Source organism: the organism of the source record quoted next, unplaced genomic scaffold, assembly GCF_019419815.1.
Source record: "Pyrus x bretschneideri cultivar Hongxiangsu unplaced genomic scaffold, Pyrus_bretschneideri_v1 Contig49, whole genome shotgun sequence".
Lineage (NCBI taxonomy): Eukaryota > Viridiplantae > Streptophyta > Magnoliopsida > Rosales > Rosaceae > Pyrus > Pyrus x bretschneideri.
The window spans coordinates 633,546-646,262 of record NW_025999786.1 but is presented as its reverse complement, the minus strand read 5'-3'; the positions used below and the strand labels follow the sequence as shown (position 1 = coordinate 646,262).

General features: G+C 35.9%; 1 protein-coding gene across 1 annotated transcript; it reads left to right on the top strand.

Moving 5' to 3' along the window:
* On the top strand, positions 1-5,954 carry LOC103956136 (beta-ureidopropionase). Its single transcript, XM_048568692.1, is given in 7 exon segments — positions 1-106; positions 1,067-1,185; positions 4,425-4,614; positions 4,714-4,940; positions 5,023-5,244; positions 5,608-5,752; positions 5,755-5,954. Coding segments are annotated over 7 exon segments (1,209 nt in total).
* The last annotated feature ends 6,763 nt before the right edge of the window (positions 5,955-12,717 follow it).

Genomic DNA, 12,717 nt, shown 5'->3' with positions numbered 1-12,717 from the left:
ATGGAGAAAACAGACGCCCTCAGCGGCAGCGAGGGTTCTGGCGGTGGCGGTTCCGTTTGTGGATATCACTCACTTCACCGCCTCTTGAACGCCATCTCAAACCCCATCTCTTCCAGGTTCTTTTCCTTCCTTTTTCCTAATCCATTTCTTCCTTGTTAATTTCATTCATTCATTCGTTGATTCTTTTTGGGCTTGCTGACCTAGCCTGGCTCTGGAATTTGGAGGAGGATCATCATCAGGGTCTGTTTTTCGTATTTTTTATGTTGGATTGTTTTGTTCGTTACCAAATAGGAAAGTAACTCAACTAATCCACTTGTTCATACACTTTCTTTCTTTTAACAAGCGAGTGAAGTGATTGGTTCGTTTGGATGTACTTTTTAAATGACTGCGCTTTTAGAGAAAATGTTTTTACGTTCTAAAATCATTTAAGTGCTTTCAACAAGAAGCATAAGTTATGTGCTTCTTCCAGAGAAAGCAGGAAGCCCTTTTAAGTGTTTTTTTTTTCCAGAATTTATTAGCATTTTTACTAATGATTGTTTCAAAAAATGTTTTCACCAAAAGCGCTTTCAGTCACTTTAAAAGCACATCCAAACAAGCTCCAAACAAGCTCTAAAACTACGAGAACGGAAATTCAAACTCGAGCCACATTCATTTAGATTTAGTTTATCTTTCAACCTTGAAATAACTTTACATTAAATTCCAAATTAAAAAAAAATATTTATTTACTTATTTGGCATGGTTGCTAGCTGAGAAAAAAATGCATGTGTAAATTCTTCTGTTTCTCACAGAAGTGTAAATTCTTCTGTTTCTCATTTCTGTGAGAGGCATTTGCCAAATGTTTTTCAGATTTACCTAATTTAGTTCAAAGGGTCCCTCGAAAATGCCATCTCAGTTTCATTTTTCGTTTGGGAATTGAATTTGTCCATGCTGATTCCAGACTGATTTAAAATTCGTGTACAAGTCAGATCATAATAGCTCCTCCTTGATTGTTGGTTTTATTTTTAATTTTTTTTTTGCATTGATTGGACTTGGACATTTTATGCCATATTCTTTTTATGATGCAATTAACTTTTCCGGGAAATCAGCCGTATTCTTTATGGACTGAATCGTGGCAAGGCACTTGAAACAATTTCTCTCCTAAAATCTGATAAATCTCTCTCTTCTGGACATGATTTTGACCTCCAGGTAGGAAGTTATGCTGTCATTTTTTTGCAATGCCATGCACCTACCATTCACATACGAGCAATTCACAATCAACCGAGTACAAATTCAGCTACTCTAAGTTTACAGTTCGTATTAGAACCTTTTGTTCAACTAGCTTAGCTACTTCTCTTTTTCTTCTTCCAAGACATGGCATGTTCCACTTACAGTGAAGTCGTATAATGTCTATGACCACTTTGATGTTGTAGCTTATGCGTATGTGTTTTAAGTAGTTTCTAAGAAGATATGCATTCCACCATTTTTTTTAATTGCAATTCAAAAATCGAACAGATCCAATTCATCAACCAAAATAACCCTATGCGGCCTCATATCAACGTACCTATGTATATGTCTCCAATATAAGCTTCACTCCAATTGTATTTGTCCATTCCATACTATTTGGTTTCTGAACTGCCTGTCAGTGACCCACACCACAGCTATGGGATTTCCAAAATTCCACCAAGAGGAGGTTTTAATTGATGTGATAAATAATAGCACTCAAATTAAACCTTCTTTTTGACAATTGTAGTAAAGATATAAGTAGGGATCGTTCTAGGCCGGGGATTATGAGAGATTGCTAATCTAATGAAAACTGACTCAAAGATACAAAAATATGCTTAAAAACACTTAAACAAACTCAAAGACTCTTAACTAAACTTATATGACTCAAAACAAACTCAAAAGACTCAAAACAACACAAAACAATCAAATAGACTCAAACTAGACTCTAGGACTCAATTTGGACGAAAATAGAATTGGTTTTGACTCAAAATACTTAAAAACACAAAATAGGACAGATTTGACTCAACAAAGTAAAGGGAATTGGGTTTTTGACGAATTTAAGATAAAAACAAGTAACTAAAAGATTTAAGTAAAATTTGGACGAATTTGAGAAAAACTATGGATGATTAACTAGCTAGAGGATTCTTTTCCACACATGATACATTCAAACACAAATTGATTTCTAGTTGCTTTCTAGATAAACCATGAACCTCAACACCCAAGATTAACCGTGACATCACTAATTAACCCTCAGATTCTCCTTTGGTTAGTGGATTGGATGACATCATACAACAACCCAAAGCATTCTTCAAAAGTACCCTACATGACATCATAATAGAGATACAATCAAAGATCATTACGTTTTATGAAAATCATAAGTATTGACAAAGCACTTGTAACTATGACATCATGATACTCATGCTAGGAATTTACTTAACATGATTGTGAAAACAACCTTAACTACTTGTGAATATAAGTTTGTAACGATTATGTGAAACTCCCTTATATTCTAGCACCAAATTCAAGCATGCAAATTTAGTAGGCCTCCCTAATCAACATACAAGAATAAGTTATCCATCAAACGGTTAAGTAAATTGCATTCACAATTTATGAAATCACAACTGAAATTAATCAATTCATATCATAAACATAATTATGGTTTCAAAGTCTCCCCTAGCTAAAACGAGTTTAGCCTCTCATGTTCACAACAAAACAAAGAAAACTCGAATTAAACATTGAAAACAAAAGATAGATTACACCTAAAAACGTTCCAACACTCTAACTTGAATGCACAAACATCTAAGGCCTCTTATTCTCCTCTTCTTCCTTGCTATGTTGCGGCACAAGAGTTTAGGGGTGATTTTGGATGGATTTCTGGGTTAAGAATGGATTTAGGTTGGTAGGGAGTGCGGCAAGGTAGAGGGATGATGTATGGGTGTTTGGGTGAAGTTATGGAAGTATGAGAATAGTGGAAGAATGGAGGAAAGCTGCGGCAAAGGATGATGGTCAGAATGAAGGATGGCAGATTGTATGAATCAGTGAATATGAATGAAAATCTTCTATATGGGTGCGGCAAAGGCTTATGGAAGGCTAATTAAACTTAGCTATTTTGTCCAAGAGCCTTAAAGGTCAAAATCTCCTCAAAATAAGTAAGTAAAATAAAAAATTAAAGGTAATATGAATGTGACTTGCGGCAAGAAAAGAATGGGAAAGGGAATGTGAGTTAAAGCTGAAATTAAGCAAGGATTTAGGATAAAATAGGAAGGCAAGGTGCGGCATTAACTAAGGTGAAAGAGGAATGTAATCTTGTGACAAAAAATAGGGAATAGGCATTCCCCTTGCACGGTAAGGAAAGGCAGGTTTATGGAAGGCACGGCAAGGGACATAGTGATGCAAGGAAGGTTTAGTTTGTGTCCTCAAATGCATAAGAGCCCTCAATGTTGCTGGAACTTAGGGTCTTTTAGGATTAGGAAAGGTCAAACCAAAATAGGAAACCTTGGCTTAACTTTCCTACTTCAAGTAGGAAACCTTCTTTGACTAGGAATTCTTCTTTGATTAGGAATCCTTCTTGGATTAGGAATCCTTCTTTGATTAGGAATCCTAACATCTTTAGGTCTTCAATTTCGTCCATTCCTTTTGCTTCAAGCATATGCTATCCATTTCAAGTCCAATTTTGCTCTAAAAGGCTCCAAAATGCACCTTCTTACTACCATAGCCAAATGAACCTAAAAGCACACGAAAATAGCTTAAAATACTAAAATAACTATGAACTAACAACATAAATGTAAGAAAACAAGCTAACTAAGTCGCCTAAATATGCTCCTATCATTAATTCCCCCTAATACCATGCTGTTTCATGTTGGATAGCAGGATCCCACATCTGTCACATGAAAAAACAATATACAGTTAATATATGGGAGTTTCTAGTTTCCACCCCTAATATCACCAAGGCATTTTGTGACAAAACCGAACACGTGGTTAAGTTATGGGAGTTTCCACCCATAATATCACTGAGGCCTTTTGTGATATAAAACCGAACATGTGGTTAAGTTATGGGAATTTCCACCCCTAATATCACCGAGGCCGGTTAAGTTATGGGAGTTTCCACCCCTAATATCACCGAGGCATTTTGTGATAAAACTAAACATGTGGTTAAGTTAGGACTATATCTGTGATGTTGGTGGTGGACCATGCTGGGCCTACGAAGTTTTATCACTTTCCACCATATTTATGACCCTAGAAGTAAAACCTGTGGTGGTGTCCATTTGTTAAGCTATATTGATTCTTGTTATGGAAACCATCTCTTTTGTCACCATTTAGGTTGTTGAGATTTTTCCTTTTTTGTAAATGTAATGGTGGTTTTATACTTGCGCACTTTCATATGGTTTATCCTAAAATCAATTGATGCTCGACTAGTCTAAATTTTTTATCTATTCTTTCAGGCCTACTGCTTTCTTATTAACAAAGAGTTGTTGAGAGAACCCCGAATAGTTAGAGTTGGTCTCATTCAAAACTCTATAACTCTTCCAACTAATGCCCACTTTTTGGACTAGAGGAGGGCAATCTTTGAGAAAGTAAAGCCAATAATTGATGTTGCGGGTGCTTCAGGTGTCAACGTGTTATGCTTGCAGGTTGGTCATGGCCTCATGCCATGTTAGGTGAAACTCTTTCTGATTTACTTTCTACTAGTGTCTGATAATTTCAAGCGAATCCATTTAAATTTTACACGGAAATTATGGACGATGCCATTTGCCTTTTGCACCCGGGAGAAGAGGTGGTGCGAATTTGCAGAACCTGTAGATGGGGAATCAAGGTGATTTCTCCAGGATCTTGCCCGGAAGTATAACATGGTCATTATAAGTCCAATTCTTGAGAGAGATGTCAATCATGGAGAGACTCTCTGGAACACTGCTGTCATAATTGGTAATACTGGAAACATAATTGGAAAGCACCGAAAGGTAAGCAAATTAGTTTATCTGTTGTTATTATATGCGTTATATCATTTCTGTTCAATGCGTACTGAAGAATGATAGCGGATAGAACCATATAACAAGAGTTGGCGACTTCAATGAGAGTACTTATTACATGGAAGGGAATACTAGGCATCCAGTGTTCGAGACGGCTTATGGAAAAATTGCTGCTAATATATGCTATGGAAGGCATCATCCTTTGAATTGCGCATTTGGCTTGAATGGTGCAGAGATTGTTTTCAACCCTTCCGCCACTATGGGTGAACTCAGTGAACCGATGTGGCCCATTGAGGTTAACTACTATCCATATGTTTCATTTTCACAAGTCACTGCTTTGTGATAATTTCTCTCTTTTAACTCTACAAATAGTGTGGCCTGAATGAAGTTACTGTTGAGTGTTTACTCATCCTTCATTTTATTCAATCCACTATTTCCAAATAGCTTTCTTTCTTAGAGTTTCCAAAATTCTGCTTTCAAAATGAATTTTGCTCATTCTTGATATTTATGCTTTATCATATTTTCAAATATCAGCTGCTTTATGAAATATATAATGATTGTATAATTTGCTTATTATTCAATCTTTTGATGATGATATGCTCATATTGCTTCGCATAATCATCAACTAACACACGGTTAGACTGTTCTATGTTATAAGCCCTGCAACGCTGCAATTGCAAATAGCTACTTTGTTGGATCAATCAACCGTGTAGGGACTAAGGTTTTCCCAAATCCATTCACTTCCAGTGATGGGAAGCCAGAGCATGCAGATCTCGGGCATTTCTGTGGATCCAGCCATGTTTCAACCCAGATGCCTCATGCACTCCATCTCTGTCACGCCATAGAGATGGCTTGTTGATCTCGGACATGGACCTCAATCTCTGTAGGCAGATAAAAGACAAGTGGGGAGGATTCCAAATGACTGCTCGTTATGATTTGTACACAAACCTGCTTGCCCGTTACTTGAAGCCGAATTTTGAGCCCCAACATAATAAGTCTCCGTGAGTATTCGTTTTGCATTTTGAACATTTAACATGTGATCTCATAAAGTACATTTGTAAGAATCCATTACTCATCTGTTTAAGAATAAAAGTATGGGTATCTATAGATGCTACATTTTTCATCAATTTAAAGAATCCAGTTCTTATCAGATACTTTCAACTAATTTTTTCTTCAATAATCTGAGAAGTGGATGCTGAAGATTGACTCTAAGAATTGAATGGTGATGATTGTTTCAAAAGTTGGACTATTGATAGATTGGACTATCGTAGACAATGGTTTCATGTATCTAAAGAAATTTCCCATGAACTGACCAATGTACCCTTAATAAAATATCAACCCATCAAGTTTTGGCTTCAGAGAGCTGAGCATTAACAAGAGAGATCAAAACCAGCATCATTAAACACCAAATTAATATACATGGTAAAACTGCTTATTCGGGTTTAGGTGGCCTAATTACAATTTAAAATTTTTTATTTGAACCCATATAACGTTTTTCTATATCTAGCTTACTCTTTATACTCATTTATTTTTAATTAAACCAGCAATATTTCTTTAAACCCAAATTTACTACCTAAACTATCCTCACAAATCTAATTCAATATGTATATTTATCTTTGTATCTATTCAAAAAATAAAAAACCACGTAAATTCATTAAACTTTTAAACTTACCAGGTGTATAATATATTATTGTTGGCAAAGATTCATTTACCCAATGAATTAAAAGAACAAAACTAGAAACTATATGAAATTCTATGTCAAGATTGAACAATTTCATTAAAATACAAAACTTTTTCTAAAATACAAACAAAACAATTAATAGCCTTGTGTTGGTATAAATTGATAAATCAAACAAAAAAACTTACACAAATCGATTCATACCTTAGTTGGAGGATTTAAAACTTCAAAATCACCATCCATCAGTTAAAAAGAACTTGTTTTTCTCTATGAGAGCATTTTAGGATTTTGACCAGATTGAACGTAGGATAAAAATTGTGTGATGGTACGGTTTGATTATTGCGTGTGAGTTTATTAATAAATTGTAGTTTTATCGTTGTTTTGTACTCGATGGTAATTATGCAATAAGATAAAATGACAATTTACGTTTAAAGTTTAAGTTGGCTGTAGAAAGATGTTATATGGGTTCAAATTAAAAGTTCATTTATAATTTAGTTAAAGTTTAGTGTAAGATTACAAATTTAAGTGTTAAATCCGAACCAAATTGGTTGAATTAGTTCAATTCAGCCAATTGGATGTGAGTTTTTTAGGAGAAATTCTATTGTACAAAATTCAACGTGCGTGTAACATTTACAGAATAAGGAGCCCTTGTATTATCTATTAGGGTAAATTACATAAATTTACCTCAACTATTGGGTCAGTCACAGTTTCATGCCCTATCTTTAAAAAATTTCAGTGCCATACCTCATCTACGAATTTGTTACAATTTTATACCTTTTGTCAATTTGTCTGCCAATTCTCCATTAAATAATGATGTGGCTTGAGATATGGCCCACTCTCTATTAAAAAATAAAAAAATTAATTAAATTTTAAAAACTAAAAAACTAAAATCATATATTAAATTTTTTTTTTTTGCATGGGGGACCCACCCCTTATCTACCTTACCCTTTCTTCCCCGCCCCCGTCTTCCCTAAACCCAAAACCAACCAGATCTTACCCACCCTTTTGACCTTCCCATCCGCCATTCTCCACCATATCAGCAATCCCATCCACCATTCCTAGCCCTTCCTCCCTCACTTCCCTCAACGCCTTCTCTCCGCAGCACCTGGACAAATTGAGCAGCGTACCCACCACGCGATCACCGCCGTGGCGTCCTCCACGTCATCTTGGAGGGAAGGGGATGAGTCGAATAGGGTTTCGGACAAGTAAGGTATGGCGCCAGATTCGCCGATGAGGAGGTGGCTGGATAGTATATTCGGGATCTTGGTGCCGGGGGGAGAGGATTTGAGGGATTAAAGGGGCAGGGGAAGAGGGCAGAAGTGGTGCTGAAGCAGAGAGAGGGTTGGTTGACTTGATTTGGTGAAGGCAGAGTCATCGCCATGGAGACGTAGTCGGAATAAGAGAGGGAGTTGAGTGATGGCAATGTGGACGGAGGGAGGGATGGAGGGAGTCAAGCGATGGCGTGGCGTTGGTGAGGTGGGTGAGTGACAACTGAAGGTGGTTAGCAAAGTCGGAGAAGCAGCGGGGGAGGTCGAAGGGGTATGTGGCATCTGGGTTTGGGGTTGGATCTAGTTGGTTTTGGGTTTGGGGAAGACAAGGGCGGGGAAGAAAGAGTGAGGGGGATAAGGGGTGGGTCCCCCACGCAAAAAAAAAAAAAGATTTTATTTTTTTAGTTTTTAATATTTAATTAATTTTTTAACATTTAATTAATTTTTAATAGAGAGTGGGCCCCGTCTCAAGTCACGTCACTATTTAACTGAGAATTAACAGATAAACTGACATAAGGTATGAGATTGTAACAAATTCGTAGATGAGGTATGACATTGAAATTTTTTAAAGATGGGGTATGAAACTGTGACTAACCCAATAGTTAAGGTAGTTTTATGTAATTTCCCCATCTTTTATGATCCCATTAAGTTGTCGTATATGAACGAGCATATAAAAGGATTTCTCAAATCCTATTGTAAACCCAAGAATTTTTTCATAGTGCTATGGAAATCGATCCAACGGTTAAAGTAACAAAAGACTTTTATTTTTTTATTTTTTTTAACAAATGATGTTATTTACATTGTGAGATAGAGGAGTGCGCTAAGCCTCACAATGAGCTATAGCAATAATGTGGTTTAAATTCGTCTTTGGTGAGAATTGAACCTAAGCTCCCACTTATAAGTGAAGGGAATACCATGTAATATTAAGAGCAACTCCACGTTGTTTATTGCCTTGGGATAGGCAACCCAATCCACTATCTCCCTTCTTCCCAAAACATTCCAGCCCACTCGGGCAATTAGACCCAAAGCGAGCCCGATGGAAAGTCAGGTAATAATCGCCTAGCCAACCCCTTGTCTATGTGACGTAAGGCTGACGTCATCATGACGTTAGCTACAATTTAAATTAAAAAAATTATAGAAATTATTAAAATTATAAAAAAAACTAATTAAAAATAAATTTTTTTTTTTTTAAAATACGTAACAATGTTCTTCTACTTTACACTACATTTTAATATTTTTGAATACTTTCAACTAATATTTTACTATTATCCAAATTAAAAATAAAGTTATCTTCTATTATTTTATAAAATAAAAAATACTAATATTTTAGTATGAATTGTTTGGGCTATTCAATTTAGGGATGAATGTGCACTTGGACAATTACTGTTCATTGCAGACATTTACTGTTCATTTAAAGAGATTGAGTTGCGTATTGCCTATGCGGCTTTCCTACACTGAAAGTGCTCTAGGGCCATTTCCAACCGAAAGGGCAAACTATAGCCCCGTCTAGGATTACAGCCATTCAAAAAAATTATTTTTAAATGAACAATGTCAGGCTATATTCATATACCATCTCCAAGTGAAGGGTTTAAACATAGCCTTTTTAATAATTTTATAGTTTTTAGTTTAAACTTTAAATTTATTGGTTAATTCAATTAAACTACCTTTGATTGTTTTCAAATCTAGCCGTTGAATTTGAATAAATTATTGCAACTGATGAGCTAGATCCCAACAAAGGGCTAAGAGGTGGGCTATATTTGGTCAGCATGATGCCTCTTTGGCCAAATAATGGTCTGGTGGACTCCATAAAATTATAACCCATCCATCAGTTGGAGATGAGTTTATGGGCAATTTAGGCCATTTTTTGGCATTTAGACCTTTAGCCTTCTCCATTGGCTTTTGGACCTTTAGGCCATCTCCAACCAACCCAGCTAAAAGGGTATAGGCCAAAATATAGCCTGTTTTAACACGAAAACTATCTCCAAACAAGGGCTAGGCCAAAGGGCTTGTGGACCCCACCGAGCCATAAATCATCCACCAGGCCAGCAGACTAGCCAAAAGGAGCCAGCCAAGTAGCCCATTTGCACCAGCCCAAACCCATTCCAACGGTGCCAGCTAGCAACGTTTAGTTAATGTCAGGTTACCATTGGAATTTAATTTTTTATTATAGACAAAATTAAAAAAAAAAATCGAATTTTTTTCCTATAAATACCTAAGTCATTTCTATACCATTTCTCACATCCTTTTCAATTCCATACTATCTTACCTCATTTTATTTCAATTCTTCACATTCTATTCTCTTACCTCTTCCAATAATCTTTCTTTTAATTTGTTTAATAATTTTCAAATGGTCACATCCGCATCTTCTAGTCTCATCTCCGTCCATTTATCATTCAATTCGGAATTGGATAAGGACCTCCAGTTGGAATACAAAGAGGATCCAAAGTTGGAATTCATTGCAAACTTGAATTGAAAGAGATATTGGAGAGGGCAAAGATGAAGGTGTGTGAATTCTACCCTAGTATCTAGCCAATTTATTAACATTGGAAGCTGAAGATATGAAGTGCCACGTAGAAAAGAATCCTATCTAAAATTTGCATAACCAATTACATCTCGACACGTGGCACTTGAAATCCTATTCGAAAAATTATTAAGATTACATAAAGATAAAAAATCTGGAGAGTTACTCACTTTAGCGACACATGTCACTCGAAATCCTATTCGAAAAATTATTGAGATTATATAAAGATAAGAAATCTGGAAGTTTATTCATTTAGTGACTAGTAACACTCAAAATATGTATGAAACCTTATTTTAATATGATAATTTAATTCAATTAACCATATTAATTCAATTAAAATAATAAATTAGTGAGGGGGGCTAACATATAGCCCCATTCAGTTGGAAATGAGTTTTTTTTTTGTCAAACGGGCTATGTTTTGGCCTATGACCCCTTGGCCTCCTCGGTTGAAGATGGTATAAAATATGGGCTGGCACTGTTCATTAAAAAATAATTTCTTGCAGGGCTATAAGGCTAAACATGGCCCTTTGGCCCTTTTTCGGTTGGAGATGGCCTTAGGGCCATGTTTAGCCCTATAGCCTTGATGAATAATGTCATGCCATATTTTATATCATCTCCAATTGAGGGGGCCAAAGGGTCATAGGATAAAACATAACCCGTTTGACAAAAAAACCCATCTCCAACCGAAGGGGGCTATTTTTTAGCCCCCTCAATAATTTATTATTTTAATTGAATTAATAAGGTTGATTGAATTAAACTACTATATTAAAATAAGGTTTTCGGACATATTTTGAGTGCCACTTGTCACTAAATGAATAAGCCTCCGGATTTTTTATATTTATATAATGAAAAGGATGTGAAAAATTGGTGAAAAATTGAAATAAAATAAGGTAAGATAGTATGAAATGGTGAAAAGGAGGTGAGAAATAGTGTAGAAATGACTTAGGTATTAAAAATTTCATCTAGAAAAAAAAAAAGAAATCAAATCCAACAGTAACCTGACGTCACGTCAACTAGCATGGGTTTGGGTTGATGCAAATCGGCTGGCTGGCTGACTCTTTTTGGCTAGCCCGTTGGCCTGGTGGATGAATTATGGCTCGGTGGGGTCCACAAGCCCTTTGACCTAGCCCTCAGTTGGAGACAGTTTCATGTCAAAACAAACTATATTTTGACCTATGGCCCTTTGACCGAGACGGTTGGAGATACCCTTAGGCCATCTCCAACCGATCCGGCTTGAGGGCCATAGGGTTGAAAATAGCCCAAAATGACACGAAAACCGTCTCCAACCGAGGGCTAGGCCAAAGGGCTCGTGGGCCCTATTGGGCCAAAAAAGGAGAAAAGGGCCAACCTGCTGGCCCAGCCCCGCCAACCTTGGGTTGGTTCAGCAGTTTGAATCCAACAACTACTTGTTGACCTCAGCTAACCGTTATATTTGAATTTTTTTTTTTTAACAAATTTAAAAAAAAAAAAATTTATTTCTATTTTTTTCCCTATAACTACCTAAGCCATTAAACAACATTAAATAACATTAAGTAACATTGAACAACATTAAACAATGTTAAACAACCTTAAATTACATTAAGTAACATTAAACAACAAAAAAAAAAAATTTAACAACATGGAACTTAAACAACATTAAAATTTTTTTAACAATATATAACTTAAACGCCTACTCCATGCTTCTTTTGGCCCAAAGATGTGCAATAAGATCCTGTTGTAGGTACTTGTTTGTGGCACATGAATGTATCATTATTGAGATTCCATCTTGAAAAATTATTAAGGTAGTTTAATTTAAGTAACCATATTAATTCAATTAAAATAATAAATTATGTTTAGCCCTATGATTTTTTGACCTCCTCAGTTGGAGATGATTTTTTGTCACAAGGCTTTGTTTAGCTTATGACCCTTTGGCCCCTCGGTTGAAGATAGTAAAAATAAAAATCTGATATTATTCATTAAAATATTAATTTTTTGAAAAACTATGAGGCCAAAAAGAGTCAATGGCCCTCCGGTTAGAGATGACCTTAGGGATTAAGGTGATTAAAAAAAAAGATGGGATGAAAAAAAGTTGGTAAGGGTTTTGGTGTTTGGTAAACATCCCAAAACAGCTTTATTTCAAAGTTTCACATGAAAAAAAGCCAAAAAGTGGAAGCTGCATTTTGCAGCTTCAAGAAGCTGCTTATTTTTCCAAAACACGGAGCTACAGTACCCCATTTAATGAATTTTTTCAATTTGCCAAAACTGCCCCCTCCTTTCTCCTTTCTCCTTCTGCCGATCCTCTACATTATGCACTCTCTCTCT